This window comes from Physeter macrocephalus, chromosome 18 (genome assembly GCF_002837175.3).
Source record: "Physeter macrocephalus isolate SW-GA chromosome 18, ASM283717v5, whole genome shotgun sequence".
In the NCBI taxonomy this organism is placed as follows: Eukaryota; Metazoa; Chordata; class Mammalia; order Artiodactyla; family Physeteridae; genus Physeter; species Physeter macrocephalus.
The window spans coordinates 85,331,302-85,349,072 of NC_041231.1; the positions used below are offsets into that span (position 1 = coordinate 85,331,302).

General features: G+C 49.3%; 1 protein-coding gene across 1 annotated transcript in view; it reads right to left on the reverse strand.

The window, feature by feature from the left end:
* Positions 1 to 9,462: 9,462 nt before the first annotated feature.
* LOC102985514 (MHC class I polypeptide-related sequence B-like) overlaps positions 9,463 to 17,771 on the reverse strand; it is an 8,650-nt gene continuing 341 nt past the window's right edge. Inside the window, 7 exon segments of the mRNA XM_028479744.2 lie at positions 9,463 to 10,386; positions 12,885 to 12,944; positions 13,142 to 13,423; positions 14,002 to 14,289; positions 14,520 to 14,576; positions 14,579 to 14,776; positions 15,336 to 16,437. Coding sequence (XP_028335545.1) covers positions 10,211 to 10,386; positions 12,885 to 12,944; positions 13,142 to 13,423; positions 14,002 to 14,289; positions 14,520 to 14,576; positions 14,579 to 14,776; positions 15,336 to 15,384 — 1,110 coding nt within the window. The 5' untranslated portion in view covers positions 15,385 to 16,437 and the 3' untranslated portion in view covers positions 9,463 to 10,210.

The window sequence follows — 17,771 nt, forward strand, 5'->3', positions numbered from 1 at the left end:
CTATATTGTCAATTATGAGATGTGATGTTGGGGAATACATGTAGTTCTCTCTACCAAGGGGTATAGTCGGGTGGAAGACTTAGGAAGTGGTTCACAGTTCAGCATAAGGAAATCCTTGCTCTCTGAAATTATTCTCCAGATTGAGTTCTCACTCACTCTTGGAGCAAACAATAGGATCCAAAATTTTTCTAATTTAGGCCTAAAGTGCCATATATATATGATATGGGGGCTCATATCATTTTGGGAAGGCCACAGAACCAGGCTTGAGGCTCCACGGGAACAGAATCCACAGTGTCCACCCTAGGCCAGGTCCCACATAGGACCATTCGCCCCTGTTGCTGGGCACAGATGTCACTGCTCGCACAGCGAGCCCCGCATGCTGGACGTGGACCCTGCGGCGAGGACGGCTGTCACTGCGGCTGCTGACAACTGGAGGTTGTGTAACTCCCACTCACAGCAGCCTTGCCAAATGCGTTCTGCTCGGTCCCAGCCTCTCTGTGTCACCACGTCCTGAGTAGAGCCTGAAATGTGGTCTCCTGAGTGGTGGGGCCTGAGCTCCATGCTGTGTCCACCTGCAAGAATGTTTGGGAAAGTGGGTTTTCCTCTTTTATGGAGGAAGGTGAAAACTTTTCATTATTGTAGTCTTCTTAATTGACTTTCTAGTTACACATTCTTTTATTTTTCCATTAGTTACCCTAGAAATCACAGTATTAATTTGAGACTTATTATATGATCACTTTCATAACTTTTTGGCCTAACCATCAGACAAACCAAGGGAAGAAGAGGCACTCTGACTCTGAGACGTAATGGGATGGAAGTAGGAGAATCAGATGACGGAGCTGTAGATGCACGCCTGCCAAACGTCAGGCTGCGGGCACTGAGTCGCCTGCCATCCAGAGGGGATGGGTGGTATGGGAAGGACCCTGTGACAGCTCTTTCCCTTGTTTCCCTCCCCCACCAGGGAAGGCAGGATCCACTCTACCCAGCGCCCTGTGCATAGTCCCTTCTCTCTGAGGCATCGGGACTTCTGTTTCTGGTGCACATGAGGCAGAATCTTCCGGGCACCAGTATGGATTTTCAACACCTGTGAGTCTGAAAGGACGACAGGTTTTTGTTTGTTTGTTTGTTTTTATTGACCACGGGTTTTTCTGCAACTCTTTGCTAGCATTTGCCAGCCCCTGTGCCTGGGCTGATTTGAATACTCTTTCTTCCTGTGCCTCTTACCCTCCCACTTCCCCTTCCAGCCTTCCACCACCCTTGGATGAGTGGATTTTTGTAATTCTAGCTGTTGTATTTTGTGGACCTGTTATTCTTGTTGTTCAGTGAAGCACATATATTGGACGTGAGAGGTAAAGGAGAATCTGTTGCTCCTGGTCACTCCCTTTATACCCATCACTGCCTTGTTTCTTGTAACTCAGGTTAGATTTTGGTCTCTTGCTCCACTGCGAGACACAAGCCTGAAGAGCTGGGACAGGAAGAGACCTCACAGCCCGATCTGCTGGGTTTTGAGGAATGATTTTCTTTCTTCCCCTTGAACAGGAAAAAGCTTTTTCCACTGGTACATTTAAAGTTCCCCAACTATAGGGAAGTACCAGTTTTGGACAAGTGCCACTCCAACGTAGAATGGTTGGAGAACCTGAACTTTTAAACTCTGGAGGTCTGAACTTTACTGTTGGCCATTGCTGGGTCTGTCTGGTATTTCCAAGGAATATTGGGTGCTGCAAATAGGAACTGAAGGGTTAAACTTGTTAAAACCATTAAACATGTGGGGGAAAAACAGTGCAGATGCAGAGGCATCTGAGGCCTCTTCCTCTTGAACCCCAGCCCCAAAGACCCTCTCCTGCTACGGCTGTCCCTGGCCTAGAACTGAGATGCTCCAGACCCAGCCGAAGGTCACCTCCCTGGTCACACCGGGGTCATGCTCAGTGACCATATGCATCTACCTGAGGATGATCTGGATTCTGAGTCTTGTCTTTAAAAAGGAATCCACTATTTCACCTGTGCAGTGAATATTTATTACAAGTTTTTATATATCATGCCTGTTCTTTGCTAGTGCACCCCAGTTTGCTTTTAGGGAACTATGATATACCACCTGGATACAGCCGGGAGGGCTGTTGATCAATACTGATTACTTCTTTTTCCTGCATTGGAAGGCAGATTCTTTACCACTGGACCACCAGGGAAGTCCCCAGATCACACTTTTAGTAGCAAGAACGTTCGTAGACCAGGATTCCCACATGGCTGTGCATCAGCTTTACGCATAGGACTTGCTAAATAAGTTCTTCCTTGATCTTGTGCCTAATACTCTGAGAAGGTGGTCCTGGTGAGAGGCCTGAGCATTTTGTAAGAAGCCCCACAAGCAATCCTGGTGCTCAGCCACTTTGGGAACCACCAAGGTCAGTGACAGGGAGTGGCCAGAGAAGGGTCTTAAATCCACATTTAAAAGTGTTTTTTTTTTTTTTTTTTTTTCAGAAAGAAAAGGGAGTACCTATATTGTCAATTATGAGATGTGATGTTGGGAAATACATGTAGTTCTCTCTACCAAGGGGTATAGTCGGGTGGAAGACTTAGGAAGTGGTTCACAGTTCAGCATGAGGAAATCCTTGCTCTCTGAAATTATTCTCCAGATTGAGTTCTCACTCACTCTTGGAGCAAACAATAGGATCCAAAATTTTTCTAATTTAGGCCTAAAGTGCCATATATATATGATATGGGGGCTCATATCATTTTGGGAAGGCCACAGAACCAGGCTTGAGGCTCCACGGGAACAGAATCCACAGTGTCCACCCTAGGCCAGGTCCCACATAGGACCATTCGCCCCTGTTGCTGGGCACAGATGTCACTGCTCGCACAGCGAGCCCCGCATGCTGGACGTGGACCCTGCGGCGAGGACGGCTGTCACTGCGGCTGCTGACAACTGGAGGTTGTGTAACTCCCACTCACAGCAGCCTTGCCAAATGCGTTCTGCTCGGTCCCAGCCTCTCTGTGTCACCACGTCCTGAGTAGAGCCTGAAATGTGGTCTCCTGAGTGGTGGGGCCTGAGCTCCATGCTGTGTCCACCTGCAAGAATGTTTGGGAAAGTGGGTTTTCCTCTTTTATGGAGGAAGGTGAAAACTTTTCATTATTGTAGTCTTCTTAATTGACTTTCTAGTTACACATTCTTTTATTTTTCCATTAGTTACCCTAGAAATCACAGTATTAATTTGAGACTTATTATATGATCACTTTCATAACTTTTTGGCCTAACCATCAGACAAACCAAGGGAAGAAGAGGCACTCTGACTCTGAGACGTAATGGGATGGAAGTAGGAGAATCAGATGACGGAGCTGTAGATGCACGCCTGCCAAACGTCAGGCTGCGGGCACTGAGTCGCCTGCCATCCAGAGGGGATGGGTGGTATGGGAAGGACCCTGTGACAGCTCTTTCCCTTGTTTCCCTCCCCCACCAGGGAAGGCAGGATCCACTCTACCCAGCGCCCTGTGCATAGTCCCTTCTCTCTGAGGCATCGGGACTTCTGTTTCTGGTGCACATGAGGCAGAATCTTCCGGGCACCAGTATGGATTTTCAACACCTGTGAGTCTGAAAGGACGACAGGTTTTTGTTTGTTTGTTTGTTTTTATTGACCACGGGTTTTTCTGCAACTCTTTGCTAGCATTTGCCAGCCCCTGTGCCTGGGCTGATTTGAATACTCTTTCTTCCTGTGCCTCTTACCCTCCCACTTCCCCTTCCAGCCTTCCACCACCCTTGGATGAGTGGATTTTTGTAATTCTAGCTGTTGTATTTTGTGGACCTGTTATTCTTGTTGTTCAGTGAAGCACATATATTGGACGTGAGAGGTAAAGGAGAATCTGTTGCTCCTGGTCACTCCCTTTATACCCATCACTGCCTTGTTTCTTGTAACTCAGGTTAGATTTTGGTCTCTTGCTCCACTGCGAGACACAAGCCTGAAGAGCTGGGACAGGAAGAGACCTCACAGCCCGATCTGCTGGGTTTTGAGGAATGATTTTCTTTCTTCCCCTTGAACAGGAAAAAGCTTTTTCCACTGGTACATTTAAAGTTCCCCAACTATAGGGAAGTACCAGTTTTGGACAAGTGCCACTCCAACGTAGAATGGTTGGAGAACCTGAACTTTTAAACTCTGGAGGTCTGAACTTTACTGTTGGCCATTGCTGGGTCTGTCTGGTATTTCCAAGGAATATTGGGTGCTGCAAATAGGAACTGAAGGGTTAAACTTGTTAAAACCATTAAACATGTGGGGGAAAAACAGTGCAGATGCAGAGGCATCTGAGGCCTCTTCCTCTTGAACCCCAGCCCCAAAGACCCTCTCCTGCTACGGCTGTCTATATTGTCAATTATGAGATGTGATGTTGGGGAATACATGTAGTTCTCTCTACCAAGGGGTATAGTCGGGTGGAAGACTTAGGAAGTGGTTCACAGTTCAGCATAAGGAAATCCTTGCTCTCTGAAATTATTCTCCAGATTGAGTTCTCACTCACTCTTGGAGCAAACAATAGGATCCAAAATTTTTCTAATTTAGGCCTAAAGTGCCATATATATATGATATGGGGGCTCATATCATTTTGGGAAGGCCACAGAACCAGGCTTGAGGCTCCACGGGAACAGAATCCACAGTGTCCACCCTAGGCCAGGTCCCACATAGGAACATTCGCCCCTGTTGCTGGGCACAGATGTCACTGCTCACCCAGCGACCTGCATCGGCAGGTGGACTCTCAACCACTGCGTCACCAGGGAAGCCCCTGATTGCTTCTTTTAATGAAGGAGTGGACAGCAGGCCCAAGCTAGACCGACTGGATATGCTGTCACAGGAAAGTGAACCCTGAGCTAGTGCAAGAGTGTGAACATTGTGCGGTATTATATTTTTTAACCCAGTGGTTGGTCCTCAATGAGACTGAGGATCAGTAGTTGCTGCCCCTGTCCCAGCGCTGCCCTGGCTCCCACCTGCCCTGAGCCTTACTTCTTCGGCTGCACCTATGAGTCTATAATCTATATCCGTTATTCCCAACACATTCCCTTTTCCCACAGAGTAAGACTGCTTTTGTTTTTTACAAATAACCCAGCTGATTACTTCACAAAGTACACAATGCTGTGTGGAAGTGACCTCAGATATACAGAGATATTATTGGACAATTTTTATCTTAAAAATAGGAAAACGGATGAGTGATTGAAAAAAAAAACACGTTTATTACCTGTTCCGTATAATTCCTAGTGTCAGGTGGAACTTGTAGGGTTGTTGAGAGGATTTCCAAATGAAAATCTAACAGATGAGTATATGTGATCCTTGCGGAATATAAAGCATATAAGTGAAGGCAAACACAAGATTCGTCAGGAACATAAAATACATGTTAAATAAGTATTCAATGGGATAAGCAAGTTAGCTCAGGACCACGACTTTTTATGGGGGCGAACTCAAGGGGAGTTAACAGTCCCTCTTTCCATCAGGTTAATACTTACAGGCCATGAGCTCTCACGTGCTAGTAGAATCTGAGGAACCCACTCTCATTTACCACCATGACATTGGTCTCTAGGCTTACGCTCTGATACACATCCCACGAAATGAACATAGGTCCCTTTTAAGTGGTTGTCCAGTCTGTGTTCGTCCATCCTGATTAATGGAGACCTCATCACCTTCTGGCTTTGGAGATTGTTCTTTATGAATATCTGTAGCTATTTCCTCTCCCTTTCACCTAGACATAACCCATGGGGCCATATAGAATAAGCCTAATGTCTGTCATTTTTCCAACATTTATTCTTATAATTGAAGACACACATCTTGTCTTTAATTTCACAGAATCTGCATAATCTCAACATCCTAACTGTTCTTTGTCTACTCTCTAGGTTTTGAACCGCTTGTGGAGCATCACTTATATTTCCTGTTATTCTCATAGAACACGTCACCTGGGGTCTTTGCTCTCTGGCTTCTGATTGGGTTTGCCATTAGCAGGCACTTCAGGGACCACTGTGTGGGAGGAGAGAATCCAAGGCATTGCTGGCCACTCTCTCCTCCAGGGCTGCGCTACAGTAATGCCTGCATTCCTCTCCCTTCAGCAGTAACACTTGTTCGGTGACCCCTCTCAGAGGCTACAGCTCTGCTGGGTTCTAAAAACAAATGCCTTCTGCTGTCCCTTCAGTCTAGAGGTGGTAACAGCTTCCGGCTTTTTCTAGTTCCAGGGCGCTCTGCCTTCTATTGCTATTAGCTGCCTACAGCTCCGTAAATAGCGTGGTCATTACACTCTCTCCACCTATCTCTTTGATTTGGCCAACTGTTTCCTTCCAGGACCCTACCAGATTTTGGGCACTCGGACAAAATATCAACAAGAATTTATTCATATTACAACATTGACCCATCATACTAATGCCAAATTTGTCTTACTGTAATATAGTGAGTTAAGAAGTGCTCTGGTGACACTGCTAGAAGGAAGGCAGGGCAGAAAGAGTCTGGTAATTAATGTGTGAGATTCAGAGACCCTATGAGCAGCGGCTGCCCTGCTGCCTTCTCTCTTTCCCTCTGTCTCTCTCTGTTTCTTCAAAAGAAGAAAGAAAAACATGGAGCAGTGCCTCCAAATTTCAGCCAAACTATTCATCAAGCCAAAGAATAATACACTTTGAAACATGCAACATGTACTTCAAACATATGTTGATAAGAAACTACTAAAATATTAATTCCACCAAAATGAGAGAGGGTATAAAACAGAGAAAGTGTGCACACCCATGTTCATTGCAGCATTATTCACAAAAGCCAGGAGGCAGAAGCAAACTGTGCATTGACAGATATATGGGTAAAGATTATGTGATATATATACATATAATTGAATATTATTCAGCTTTAAAAAGGAAGGAAGTCTTGTCATTTGCTACAGCATGGATGAACGCTGAGGACTTTATGCTGAGTGAAATAAGCCAGTCACAAAAAGACACGTACTGCATGATTCTACTTACATGAGGGGTCTAAAGTAATCAAACTCTTAGAGACAGAAAAGAGAATGGTGGCTGCCAGGGCCAGCAGGGAGAGAGAATTGTAGTTTTTGTTCAGTGGGTATAAAGTTTCAGTTTTGCAAGACGAAGAAGTTCTAATGCTCTATTGCACAACAATGTGCATATATTTAACACCACTGTACTGTACACTAGAAAATGATTAAGCTGGTAAATTTTCTGTTATATGTTTTTTTACTACAATAAAATTAATTAAGCCTAACTCATTGAGAAACAAAACACATTACTTCCTTGATTAAAATGTATTAGTAAGGCCTATATTTAAAAAAGAGAGAAAGGTGTAGGCTACAGAAAACTGGACATACAACACAGGAGAAAGACAGAGAGATCCTTTCTGCCTCATCTGTCATCCATGGACCAGCAGAATCAGCATTATACTTACTGGATAGAAAACCAAGTTCACAGGTCCCATCCTTGACATCCTTACTCAGTATGCATTTTAGCGGGATGCTCAGGTGACTCCACAGCACTTTACTTATTTTTAAAAAATGTTTATTAGAGTATAGTTGATTTAAAATGTTGTGTTAGTTTCAGGAGTACAGCAATGTGATTCATTTATACATATACGTATATCCACTCTTTTTTTCTTTTTTAGGTTCTTTTCCCATATAGGCCATTACAGAGTATTGAGCAGAGTTCCCTGTGCTGTACAGTATCCACAGCACTTTAAAGCACTGCCCAGATGGTGGTGGAGGGACATCCTGGGAGGGTGGCTCTGCTCCAGATGTAGAAGATTCCAGTCCAGGTGGGAGCACATCAGAAGGTCCCAGGAGGTTATCTCCAAAAAGGAAAAATTGATAGAATGCCCAAAGTAGCCTCACTTCTTGAAAGAATCATATAAATAGAAGAAACATCAAAGTTCAATTAATGAGAGCTACACAGAAAATAATCAGACAAAAACAAAGGCAATTATTAACTCAAGGAGAACAAGAGGTTGTGCAGAAAGTGAGAAGTAGTAGAGTTTACATATGAGTGTATTAGTCATGTAAAAGAAAAAGCTGAATGAACTAAACATGATCACTATATAAATAAACTGGGAAAATGAAGGAATGGGAAGCGTGAAAGAAAACAATGACTATTAACTATTGCATCAGCCACTGTGTGATGCGACAGACAGTGGCTGCAACAGAAAAATCAAGCAACAGTTCTAACAAGGCATTTTGTTTAGAGACTTGGAAGTAAAAGCCAAAAGAATCAGCTAAAAAATACGGAAAGTGGTCACCTCTGGGAAGGCAGAAATTGAGAAGAATCAGAGAGGACTACAATAATAGTCTATTTCATGAGAAAGCTAGCACAGATATTTGACCTCTTAATTTACAGATTAAATTAACCACACTGGGAATTCCCTGGCAGTCCAGCGGTTAGGACTCAGCACTTTCAGTGCTGTGGGCCCGGGTTCAATCCCTGGTCGGGGAACTAAGAGCCCGCAAGCTGTGTGGCACGGCAAACAAACAAACAAACAAACCACAAAAATGAACAAGTATGAAAGTTTATGCTTAATGACAACTGAGTACAACAAATGACACTTGAGAGCTGACTAAAATGCAAGAATACTCGAATGGAAACATGCAGCCATAAGTGTGTGAATGACATCAACCCGGAATAAAAACATGAAAGAATACATCTGTATACACCTATCTGGATAAATAGATGCATGAATGAATTCTCTTTCCCTGTTACCTTACTGGGCACCCTGTGAACCAGGCACGGAGGGAACAGTACCTGACTAGAGTCCCTCATTACCTTCTTGCTTCCAGGCAGGTCCTGCTGCAGAAAGCGCTCCTGTCAGCTGCCTCAAGTCTGTGGGAGGTGCCCCCTAGTACACTCTGCCAGCAGTGCTTTACCCGGGTGGGGCTAAGGTTGTCCTGACCAAGAAGAGCACCACTCACCTGTGTGCCCCAAGACCAGAAGTCAGGAAGGACTGAGGATCAGACGGAGAAATCTCACCTCCCCATCTGCCCTGCAGAAATCAGTCTGAACTGATGGAGGGAGATGCTGATGCTTGATTGATTCCCCTACCTTCTGGGTTCCTTTACTCTCTCACCTCAGCCCAAGGGTTCCCAGCAGTCACATCACCCTAGAAGCAGACTGACCCCTATTCCTCATAATCAGGAGACCCCAAAGCCCTGTCCCTGTCTCCCTCCCCTGATATCACCCTTCAGCTCTGCTTCATCACATGAAGGTTACAACTGTTCAGGGGAGAGTCCCCCACCCAGGGTCAGCCCCTGAACACTGGCCCCACGTGCATTTTCTCCCAGCCCTTTGTGCTTTGCTGTGAAGCTGTCAGTCACTGGGAGCTGGAGGGGAGGGAGAGGTGGAGAATTTTTAGTGCCGCTTCAAGGCAGAGAGATAGACCTCTCCTTCTCCCCAGAATCTTACTCACTGTCTCTTCCCAGACACGTGAAATAAAACACAGACCAGACACGTACATTTAAAGAGCAATTAAAACTTTTAATATGAAATTATACAGATATTGCTGACATGAAGTAATGCATATACAGGTGTGACAGGGTGTGAAGGGAACCTCAAGTTTCCAAAAATCTGCTATTAGTCATTTTGGGAGAAGCCACAGTGAGGAAACTTACTGATAAAGCTTGTTTGTAATAACAGAATTATTATCCATGTATTCTATTATAACATAAAAAAACAAAAATAGAGTTAGTGACTAGTGTAGTGCAGCTGCAGCCACCTCACATATATGAACGCTTTTAATCGTCCCCACCACAACTGGAAATAAACACTATTTTTCTCATTTCATAGATGAAGAAACTGAAGCATCAAGAGGGAAAGTGTTCAGCGACATAGAGAACAGTCTAGTGGCTGCCAAGGGAGAGCAGGGTGGGAGAGGGTAGGAGTGGGAGTTTGGGATGAACAGATGCAAACTGGTATATATAGGATGGATAAACAACAAGGTCCCATTGTATAGCACAGGGAACTATATTCAATATCCTGTGATAAATCATAATGGAAAAGAATATGAAAAAGAATGTATACATATGTATAACTGAGTTACTCTGCTGTACAGCAGTAATTAACACAACATTGTGTTCAATAATTCAACTATACTTCAATAAAAAATAAATTAAAAAAGAGGGAAAGTGCTGTATTGTAAATCAACTACACCTTAAAAAAATAACAAATAAAATAAAACATAAAAATAATAAGAAAAATAACAGAACACACACAAAAGGGAAAGTGCTAGTAAGACCAGAAAAGGGAGCTGAATTCAGGGCTCTGGCGGCAGATTCTAAGCTCCCCCAGTGGAACTGATGGACGCAGGGTCTGACAACGAGGACTGAAATCCCAGTTGTGTGAGGTCATTATGGTCACTTGGCTCCATCTGGCATTGATCCAGGTCTTGTAGGCTAACGGCTCTGGGGAAAAGGAAAAACCAATAAATAAATGACCAATTGGCTGCAGAATATTGCTCTTTATTCCCTCAGAGATTCTCCTTCAGTTGCTCCAAAGTCAGGTTCTGCCTTTCTCTGAGGGAAGAAAACACCCCGCCTATTTTGCCCCCTTTTTGACCAGCCCTTGCTGGACTCCTCCCCTGACTCCCCAACATCATCACCTGTCCCTGCTTCCACCACCCTCCACGACAGGGACAAAGATCGGCAGGACGAAAGGACAAGATCCAGGAGTGGAAACCCAAAGCCCTCCCGCCTTAAGCCCGGACCCATCCCCCACACAGTGCGAGGCTCCGTCACAGACGGGTCCCGACTCCGCGTTCCTCCAGGCCTGGGAGTGGACGCACACACAACTCCTTCCTCTCCTCCGTTCTCGGGCCTCCTGACCTGCACAAGAACCTGTTCCACTGCCCGGCTCCACCTCAGGCCCTGACCTCCACCTGCAGCGCAGCCTCCTGCCCGCCCCCAGCCCTGAGCCAGCAGCTCCTAACTGGAAGGCCCATCAGGAAGCCCAGATGACAGCAGCCCCGTCTAGAAAAACTGGGCTGCCACAGGCCCTGCCCCTGACCTGACCCTGGAGCGCCCCTGGCTTGCAGAGGCCTGGCCTTGCCTCGAATCTCACTCCCCGCCCAGGCTCTCAGGGTGCACTTGGGCTTCCCTGCTCCTTCCTGGTCCACCGGCTCCTGGAATCCCAGCTCCACCCCAAGTGCTGCTGCTAGGCTGAGGCTGCACAGTCCCTCCTGCCCTGTTCCAGGCAGGGATTCAACCAGGACCGCCCTCCCTTCCTGTAGGGATCTGCTGCTCAATGTGGATGGGGGGGACCCCACCAGCCCGAGGCTGTACCTGGCCCCCTCTGCACCCTGGGACTGCCACTGCCACCCTCCACCTCCCACAGCCAGCGCCCCGTTTGAATTCCTCTTTCATTTAATATGCACCGCAAGGTCAGTATTGGAGGAAATCCTATTGAGCTTTGCCACCTGAAATCATAAACATTTGTATGGGACATCAAAAATTTAAAAAGTAATTTTGAGAAATTAGCACATGATCTTCACACTGTTTTCCCAGCAAATGCCCCAGTGACATACAAGACAACTGTTTCTGCCCCAAGGGAACCAGAGCACATGTTCCCTGGGGGTGGGGGGGGTGGGGAGGGGCGGGGGTGCCCCAGGTGAGAACAGGAGCAGCTTCAGAGCTGCCCGGCCCCCTGCTCTGGGCCCTGCGTGGACAGAGCCTCTTGCTGTGGGGCAGGGTAACCAACCATCCCTGTATGCCCAAGGCCAAATGATAAGGGAATTGGGCTCGTGGATGAGAAACTACGTCCCCAAGCGCGCCGGTGACACAGAGAGGTGGCATCAACAGAAGGAGCTGAGTCTCCGCACACGCCACCCTTTCACTGTTCCACGCTCTGCCTTTGCTCTTGGCCAAACACAAAGCTCTGCTGCTCTTTTCCTCTCCCCTCAAGCAACCTGATTATGGGGAAATCAATGTGACCATCCCCTTCTCCAAACCTACAGGGCAGTGACCACCATGAGCAAGGGAACTGGCTCAGGGAGGGCAAGGTGAGGCCACAGAACGCAGACCCAGTGCCCTCCTCTAAAGAGCCCTTGGACTGTGTCCTGAGGGACTGGACAGGAAAGAACCCGGAGGTAAGATAAAATCAGTGACCCCAGTTGTCCAAGGATTGGCTGGTCTCCTCTCCCCAAATGGTCAAGGGGTATCTGCTCACTACTCCTCTATATTATGGGCAAGGAAATTCCAGCAAGTATGGAGGCATATGATGGGAACTTGAGAAGGATGCAGGCTGGGAGTGACCCAGAGGAAACAAAACTCAGAAGACAGTTCATGGAGGAGGATTTGGAGGGGTTGCAAAACATCTCTAAGTGGGGCCTCACAAGGGAGCATCACAGGCAGGGCTCTGGCACCATCCACTGACCCCTAGTTTGAGCCTTATTATTCTTCTACTTGGATTCTTAATACTGGCTGAAAAATTGGGGGACAGAAATACAGACAGGAAATCACCTTTCCTCTGAATTCTTCCTCAGTTTTTAACCCTTCCTCACCAGGTCACAAACACTTTACTTCAAGTTCCCTCTGATTCCAGGATCACCTAGACGCTCCCAACCAGCACATGATCCAACACATGCTCCCCAGACAAGCCCTGGCGAGCCTGAGAGTAGAGAAAAAGAGATGAGAACAAAAGGAGCTGCAACCCCCACTGCTGCCCAGTCTCACCCAGAGCAAGGAGAGGCCCCGCTGGACACTAAGGGCCCCAGCCTGGCCCTGTCCTTGGGCAGGACCAAGGGGTTAGAGCAGACGTGGCTCCCATTCCCCTCACAAATAACCCAATGTCCAGCTCTTGGAACAGAGGCTTGTCATCCTCTCATATCTGTGCAGAGGGACACGAGGGGGACCCTACATCCCAGGCAGAGCCCCTCCCATCCACACTCCCTCCCCAGATTTCTCACCTGGGCTCCCCACAGCTGATGCTGTCTTCTTCTTCTTCAAGTAGCAAAGGACACAAAAGCCTGATGATAAAAACAAGAGCAAAGGCAGCAACACCCAGGATGGTCCGCCACTGACTCTGATGCACCAGGGTCTCTCCTGAGAAAGAGCCTTATTATATATTTTTCGGGCACCCAAGAGCCACAGGCCTGCTCTCCTCTCTCTGACCTTGACCTCTGACCCAGGGTCACAACCCCCTCCAGGATCACCCCAGGCTCACCAGAGGGCGCAGTGTGTGCACCGTGATTCCCGCTGTGTTCCACGTGGCACTCGACACGCTGCTGTTCCTCTCCTTGGGGAACCCTTATGGTCACCCAGGTCCGGTAGGTCCCGTTCCCATCAGGCAGGACACCCCCAGACCGCTGGGCCTCCTGGCTCATGTGTTCCTCATCCCAAAACCAGGCCACTGAGATATTCCGGGAAAAGAAGCCAAAAGCCCAGCATGTGAGGTTGACTGTGCCCTCCAAGTCCTGGCTGCGGGTCACGTTCACGGCTGGGGGCCCTGGGGGAGAAAGCACAGAGCCAGTGAGGCCCAGAGCCAAGCCCTGCTCCCTCTAAGGGAGACGGAGAGAACACTCTCCACCTCTGGCTGAGCCCTTGTCCACCCCAGACCTGCTCCAAGTCTGTTCTGCACCCTGGGGCGCAGTTCCTTCAGCCGGGCAGGAGGAGGGGCTGGGATGGGGCCTCACTGTCTTGGATCCACGTGTCGATGCTGAGGAGGGGGCCGTGCGGGGTGGGCTCTTGGGGACCAGGAAGGAACTTTCTGCGACAGGCAGGCTGGGAGCCAGGGGGCCCACCCCAGTCTAGGGGCTTCCTCTCCTGCCTGACACCCACCTTCCCTGGTACAGTTTCTGTCGGAGGGCCCACTGCTCCCCTGGATAATTGTCACTGGTGCGGTTCATTCCTCTCCCCACCTGCCCATCTTTCTATAGGGATTTAACAGAGCAGGAAATTGCAGGACACCACGCCAACAGAGCATATATGCACCCAGAGGACAGGGAGGGTCTCCGTGTGCCGAGTCAGGGTGGGGAGGCTCTAGGGGTCTGGGGGAGAGGAAGGGCCCTGGTCCAGGAGCAGTACCTGTTGTCTCCCTGAAGCCTGTCCAGGATTCCAAATAACCTCGCAGTCTTCCACAAAGCTCTCCCTGCACGTGGGCCCAGTAATACTTGCTGTAAAAGCCATCCATGTCCCTGGACTTCTCCATTTCCATGGCCAAGGTTGGACCCAACGACTGGGGCACTGTAGATCGATGGGTCTCCAGGTGACAGGAGAGGAAGAGCTCCCCATCTTGGTAGAGAAGCCTGAAGCCCCAGGCGTGGTTGTCTTCTCAGATTTCACAGCCCACGATCTCCCGGAGGGAATTCACACCTGCACCCCACCCCACCAGCAGTGACTCCTCCAGTCCCCTTGTCCCTCTGTCCTCACACCCAAGTGAGAAACTCCAGCCAGAGGGCTCCCTCCCTGCTCCCCTCCATGTCTTCCCAGTGCTGCTGAGTCATGGTCACCACCCTGCTGAACTCACAGACCCCTATCCTCTGGCCCCTGCCCCCAAATCCAGTGAAACGCCTCACAGCAGTCTCGGACCCCCCCATTCTCACCTCCTTTCTCCTCCTGCAGGGCCAGGATTTCTGCTAGAAGCTCTCTGAGGTCCTTCCGGTCTCTGTCAAGTCCTTGGACTCTGTGTCCCACGTCTCAGCTCCCAGCTCTTCTGCCCACAGTCCCCGGGGTTCTACCCTGCCTGTCTCACGGTCATAGCGCAGGAAGGCCTGGCCATCCAAGTCCCCAGCGAAAAAGCTGCACTGCACAGATCCATCCCGGGACAGCACCGTGAGGTTGTAATGAAGACTGTGTGATCCTGGGGAAGGGGAACCGCAGATGAAACAGCTTTCCGGAAACAAGTGCACATCAAACGTTTACCAGACAAGTTCTGCTGTCCTGACCTGCTCCAGGTCTTGAGGATGCAGAACATGCACGTGTACAAGGGACCACAATGAGAATTTTTCCAACACAGGGGAGAAAAGAAAAAGAGAAGGGAAGGAGAGGGGAATTGAGGAGTGGAGGGAGGGGTGGAGATGGGCAAACATGCAGGACAAGTGCCAGGACAGGGAGGCACCGGCTCCCTAAGGGTCCAGGCAGGAGGCCAAGGGGAGAGGCTGGCCTGGAGGAGACAAGGGAGAGGCAGGAAGACCCAGGGTGAGGGGAGGTGAAGTCAGAGGGGAGGGATGGGCAGTGTCAGGCCCAGGATCAGAGGGATCCCTGGTCAGAGGTGGGTCAGGTGAGATGGAGAGGGAGGGCTGCTGCCCGTGGGGCAGGCTCATCATGGACAAGGTGGGCTCAAGGGAGGGTGAGGCACGAGGCAGAGGGGCCTGAGGGGCTGGGCTGTGGCCCTAAGAGAGTGGAAGGTGGGCCAGTACCCCTGGTGGAGGTGAAGCGGTGGGTCTGGGCCCAGAGTGCAAGAAGCATGGTGAGGCCCCAGGTGGGGAGGTGGCTGGACCTGCCGATGCGGGGGACACAGGTTCGTGCCCCGGTCCGGGAGGATCCCACATGCCGCAGAGCGGCTAGGCCCGTGAGCCATGGCCGCTGGGCCTGCAAAAAAAAATAAAGACCCAGTTATCATTAGCACCAGAGCTCCCCCTGGTGATGAAATAGGGTAATGGGGATGGAGCGAATTCACACTGGGCAAAAGTTCCCCAGAAATGTAAGGTTAGTGAAAGCTGGGGGGAGGTAGGAGCCATGCAGGTGTCTTATCCTTGCAGGTAAAACACCCATGAGGGAGGAGTCTGCTGGTGGTCTAGTGGTTAAAATTTGGCGCTTTCACTGTGAAGGCTCAGGTTCAATCCATGGTCGGGGAACTGAGATCCTGCAAGCCACGGGGCATGGCCAAAATAAAAAATAAAATAAAATAAATTTTTTAAAAGAGCCATGAGAGGAGGAGAGGACCCGGTGGTGGGAAAGGGGGTGAGGGTGAGGATGCCGTAGCAAGGGATCAGAGAACCACAGAGGGGAGGGGACAGCAGGGAGGGGCAGGACAAATCCTGAAGGGGCACAAGTGATGGCAGGGGAGAAGGCAAGGAGAGAATCAGCGGTGGGAACACGGGCACAGCAGAAGATTAGAGTAAACATTGGCGGGGGAGGGGCGAGGTGCGGCGTGCAGACCACAGAAATCACAGGAACAATCCCTTGGCTCCAAAGCTGTCACACTCTAACTTCTGTCAGTGAAAATAATCAATAAACAATCTATAATAAGAATAGAGAGTTTTATTTGAGCCAAATTAAGGACTAGTCCAGAAGCCAGCTTCCTAGATAACTCTGAGAAACTGCTCTGGAGAAGCAGGGTTTTCAGCACACTTGTGGGATTTTTTTGTTGTCGTCGTGTTTTGTTTTGTTTTTCTTCTGGCCTCGCCGGGCCAAAATCTTAGTTCCGGGACCAGAGATGGAATCTGGGCCCAAGGCCGTGAAAGTGCCGAGTCCTAAGCACTGGACCGCCAGGAATTCCCCTTTAGCGCAGTTGTATATCTTGTCAGAACAAAGAACATTAAGCAAGTCAGGGCTACATTTCTCCAAGGTTTAAAAACAAACAAACAAACAAACAAACAAAAACAGACCAGCATGTACACATACAGCACATACAGTATGGCCTTGGCCCCTGGGAAGGGAGTCTTATCATCAAAGGTGAACCAGCGTTGGAGTCCCAGAAAGAGGGGCATTTAGTCTTTAGTTTTAACATGGACATTCTTTTTATTTATTTATCTACCTATCTGTCTGCATTGGGTCTTTGTTGCTGCACGCGGGCTTTCCTCTAGTTGCGGCATGCGGGGGCTACTCTTCATTGCAGTGCACGGGCTTCTCATTGTGGTGGCTTCTCCCGTTTCAGAGCACAAGCTCTAGGCACACAGGCCTCAGCAGTGTGGCTCGCGGGCTCTAGAGTGCAGGTTCACTAGTTGTGGCGCATGAGTTTAGTTGCTCCACGGCATGTCGGATCCTCCTGGACCAGGGCTTGAACCTGTGTCCCTTGCATTGGTAGGTGGATTCTTAACCACTGTGCCACCAGGGAAGTCCCTAACATGGACATTCTTTACTTCTGGTCAATGTGCCCTTTCCTTTAATAATTAAAGCAGACGTACAATATATGTCTGGCAGGCCACAAAGAGGCAATTTACTTAGTGCAAAATTCAACTTAGTTCATGTGTAAGCCAGAATGACTTCCCTGTATCTGAATATGTGAAAACATTTTTTGTCGCTTCCCTCAGTGAAAGTCAGGATCGGCCACGGTGCCCACAGCAGTAGCAAGTGTGGTTCAGGGCCCTTGGGCCCTTCCTAGAGCTCCTGGTCACTAGAAAGAGACCCCCAACTCCAAGGACTGAGGCCCTTGAGCGCTGCCTGCCTGGAAGCCCCCTGATTCCCGAGGCCAGAAACGGGAAGAGGGCAGAGCTGAGAACAGGAGGAGAGGACAGGGCTCAGGGAGGGCGCCCCACACACCGGTGGGAAGTGGCCGCCTGAGCGTCGGACCTCCAAGAGCCCTTGAACGCCTCTGACGGGAGCAACCTGGTCTTGGGGGCAGCCTTCCCACCCAGGGCAGTCAGAGGACGGGGATGTGTGAGGAAGAGGAAAGCAGGGAGGGCGGGTGCAGCAGGGGGAGCAGAGGGTGGGAGTTGGAAAGAGACTGAAAAGCGGGAACGTGCTGTGGTGGCCACAGGCCGCGAGCCGCTCCCGACCCTCCCCGACCTCACCCCGCCCCCCACTCCCCCCACTCCCCCGCCCCCACTCCCCACCCCGCTGCACCGCAAGTGAGACGGTCCCCGCGACGCTCACCGAATCCCCCCCCCCGGACCCTGGAACCGCCCCAGGCT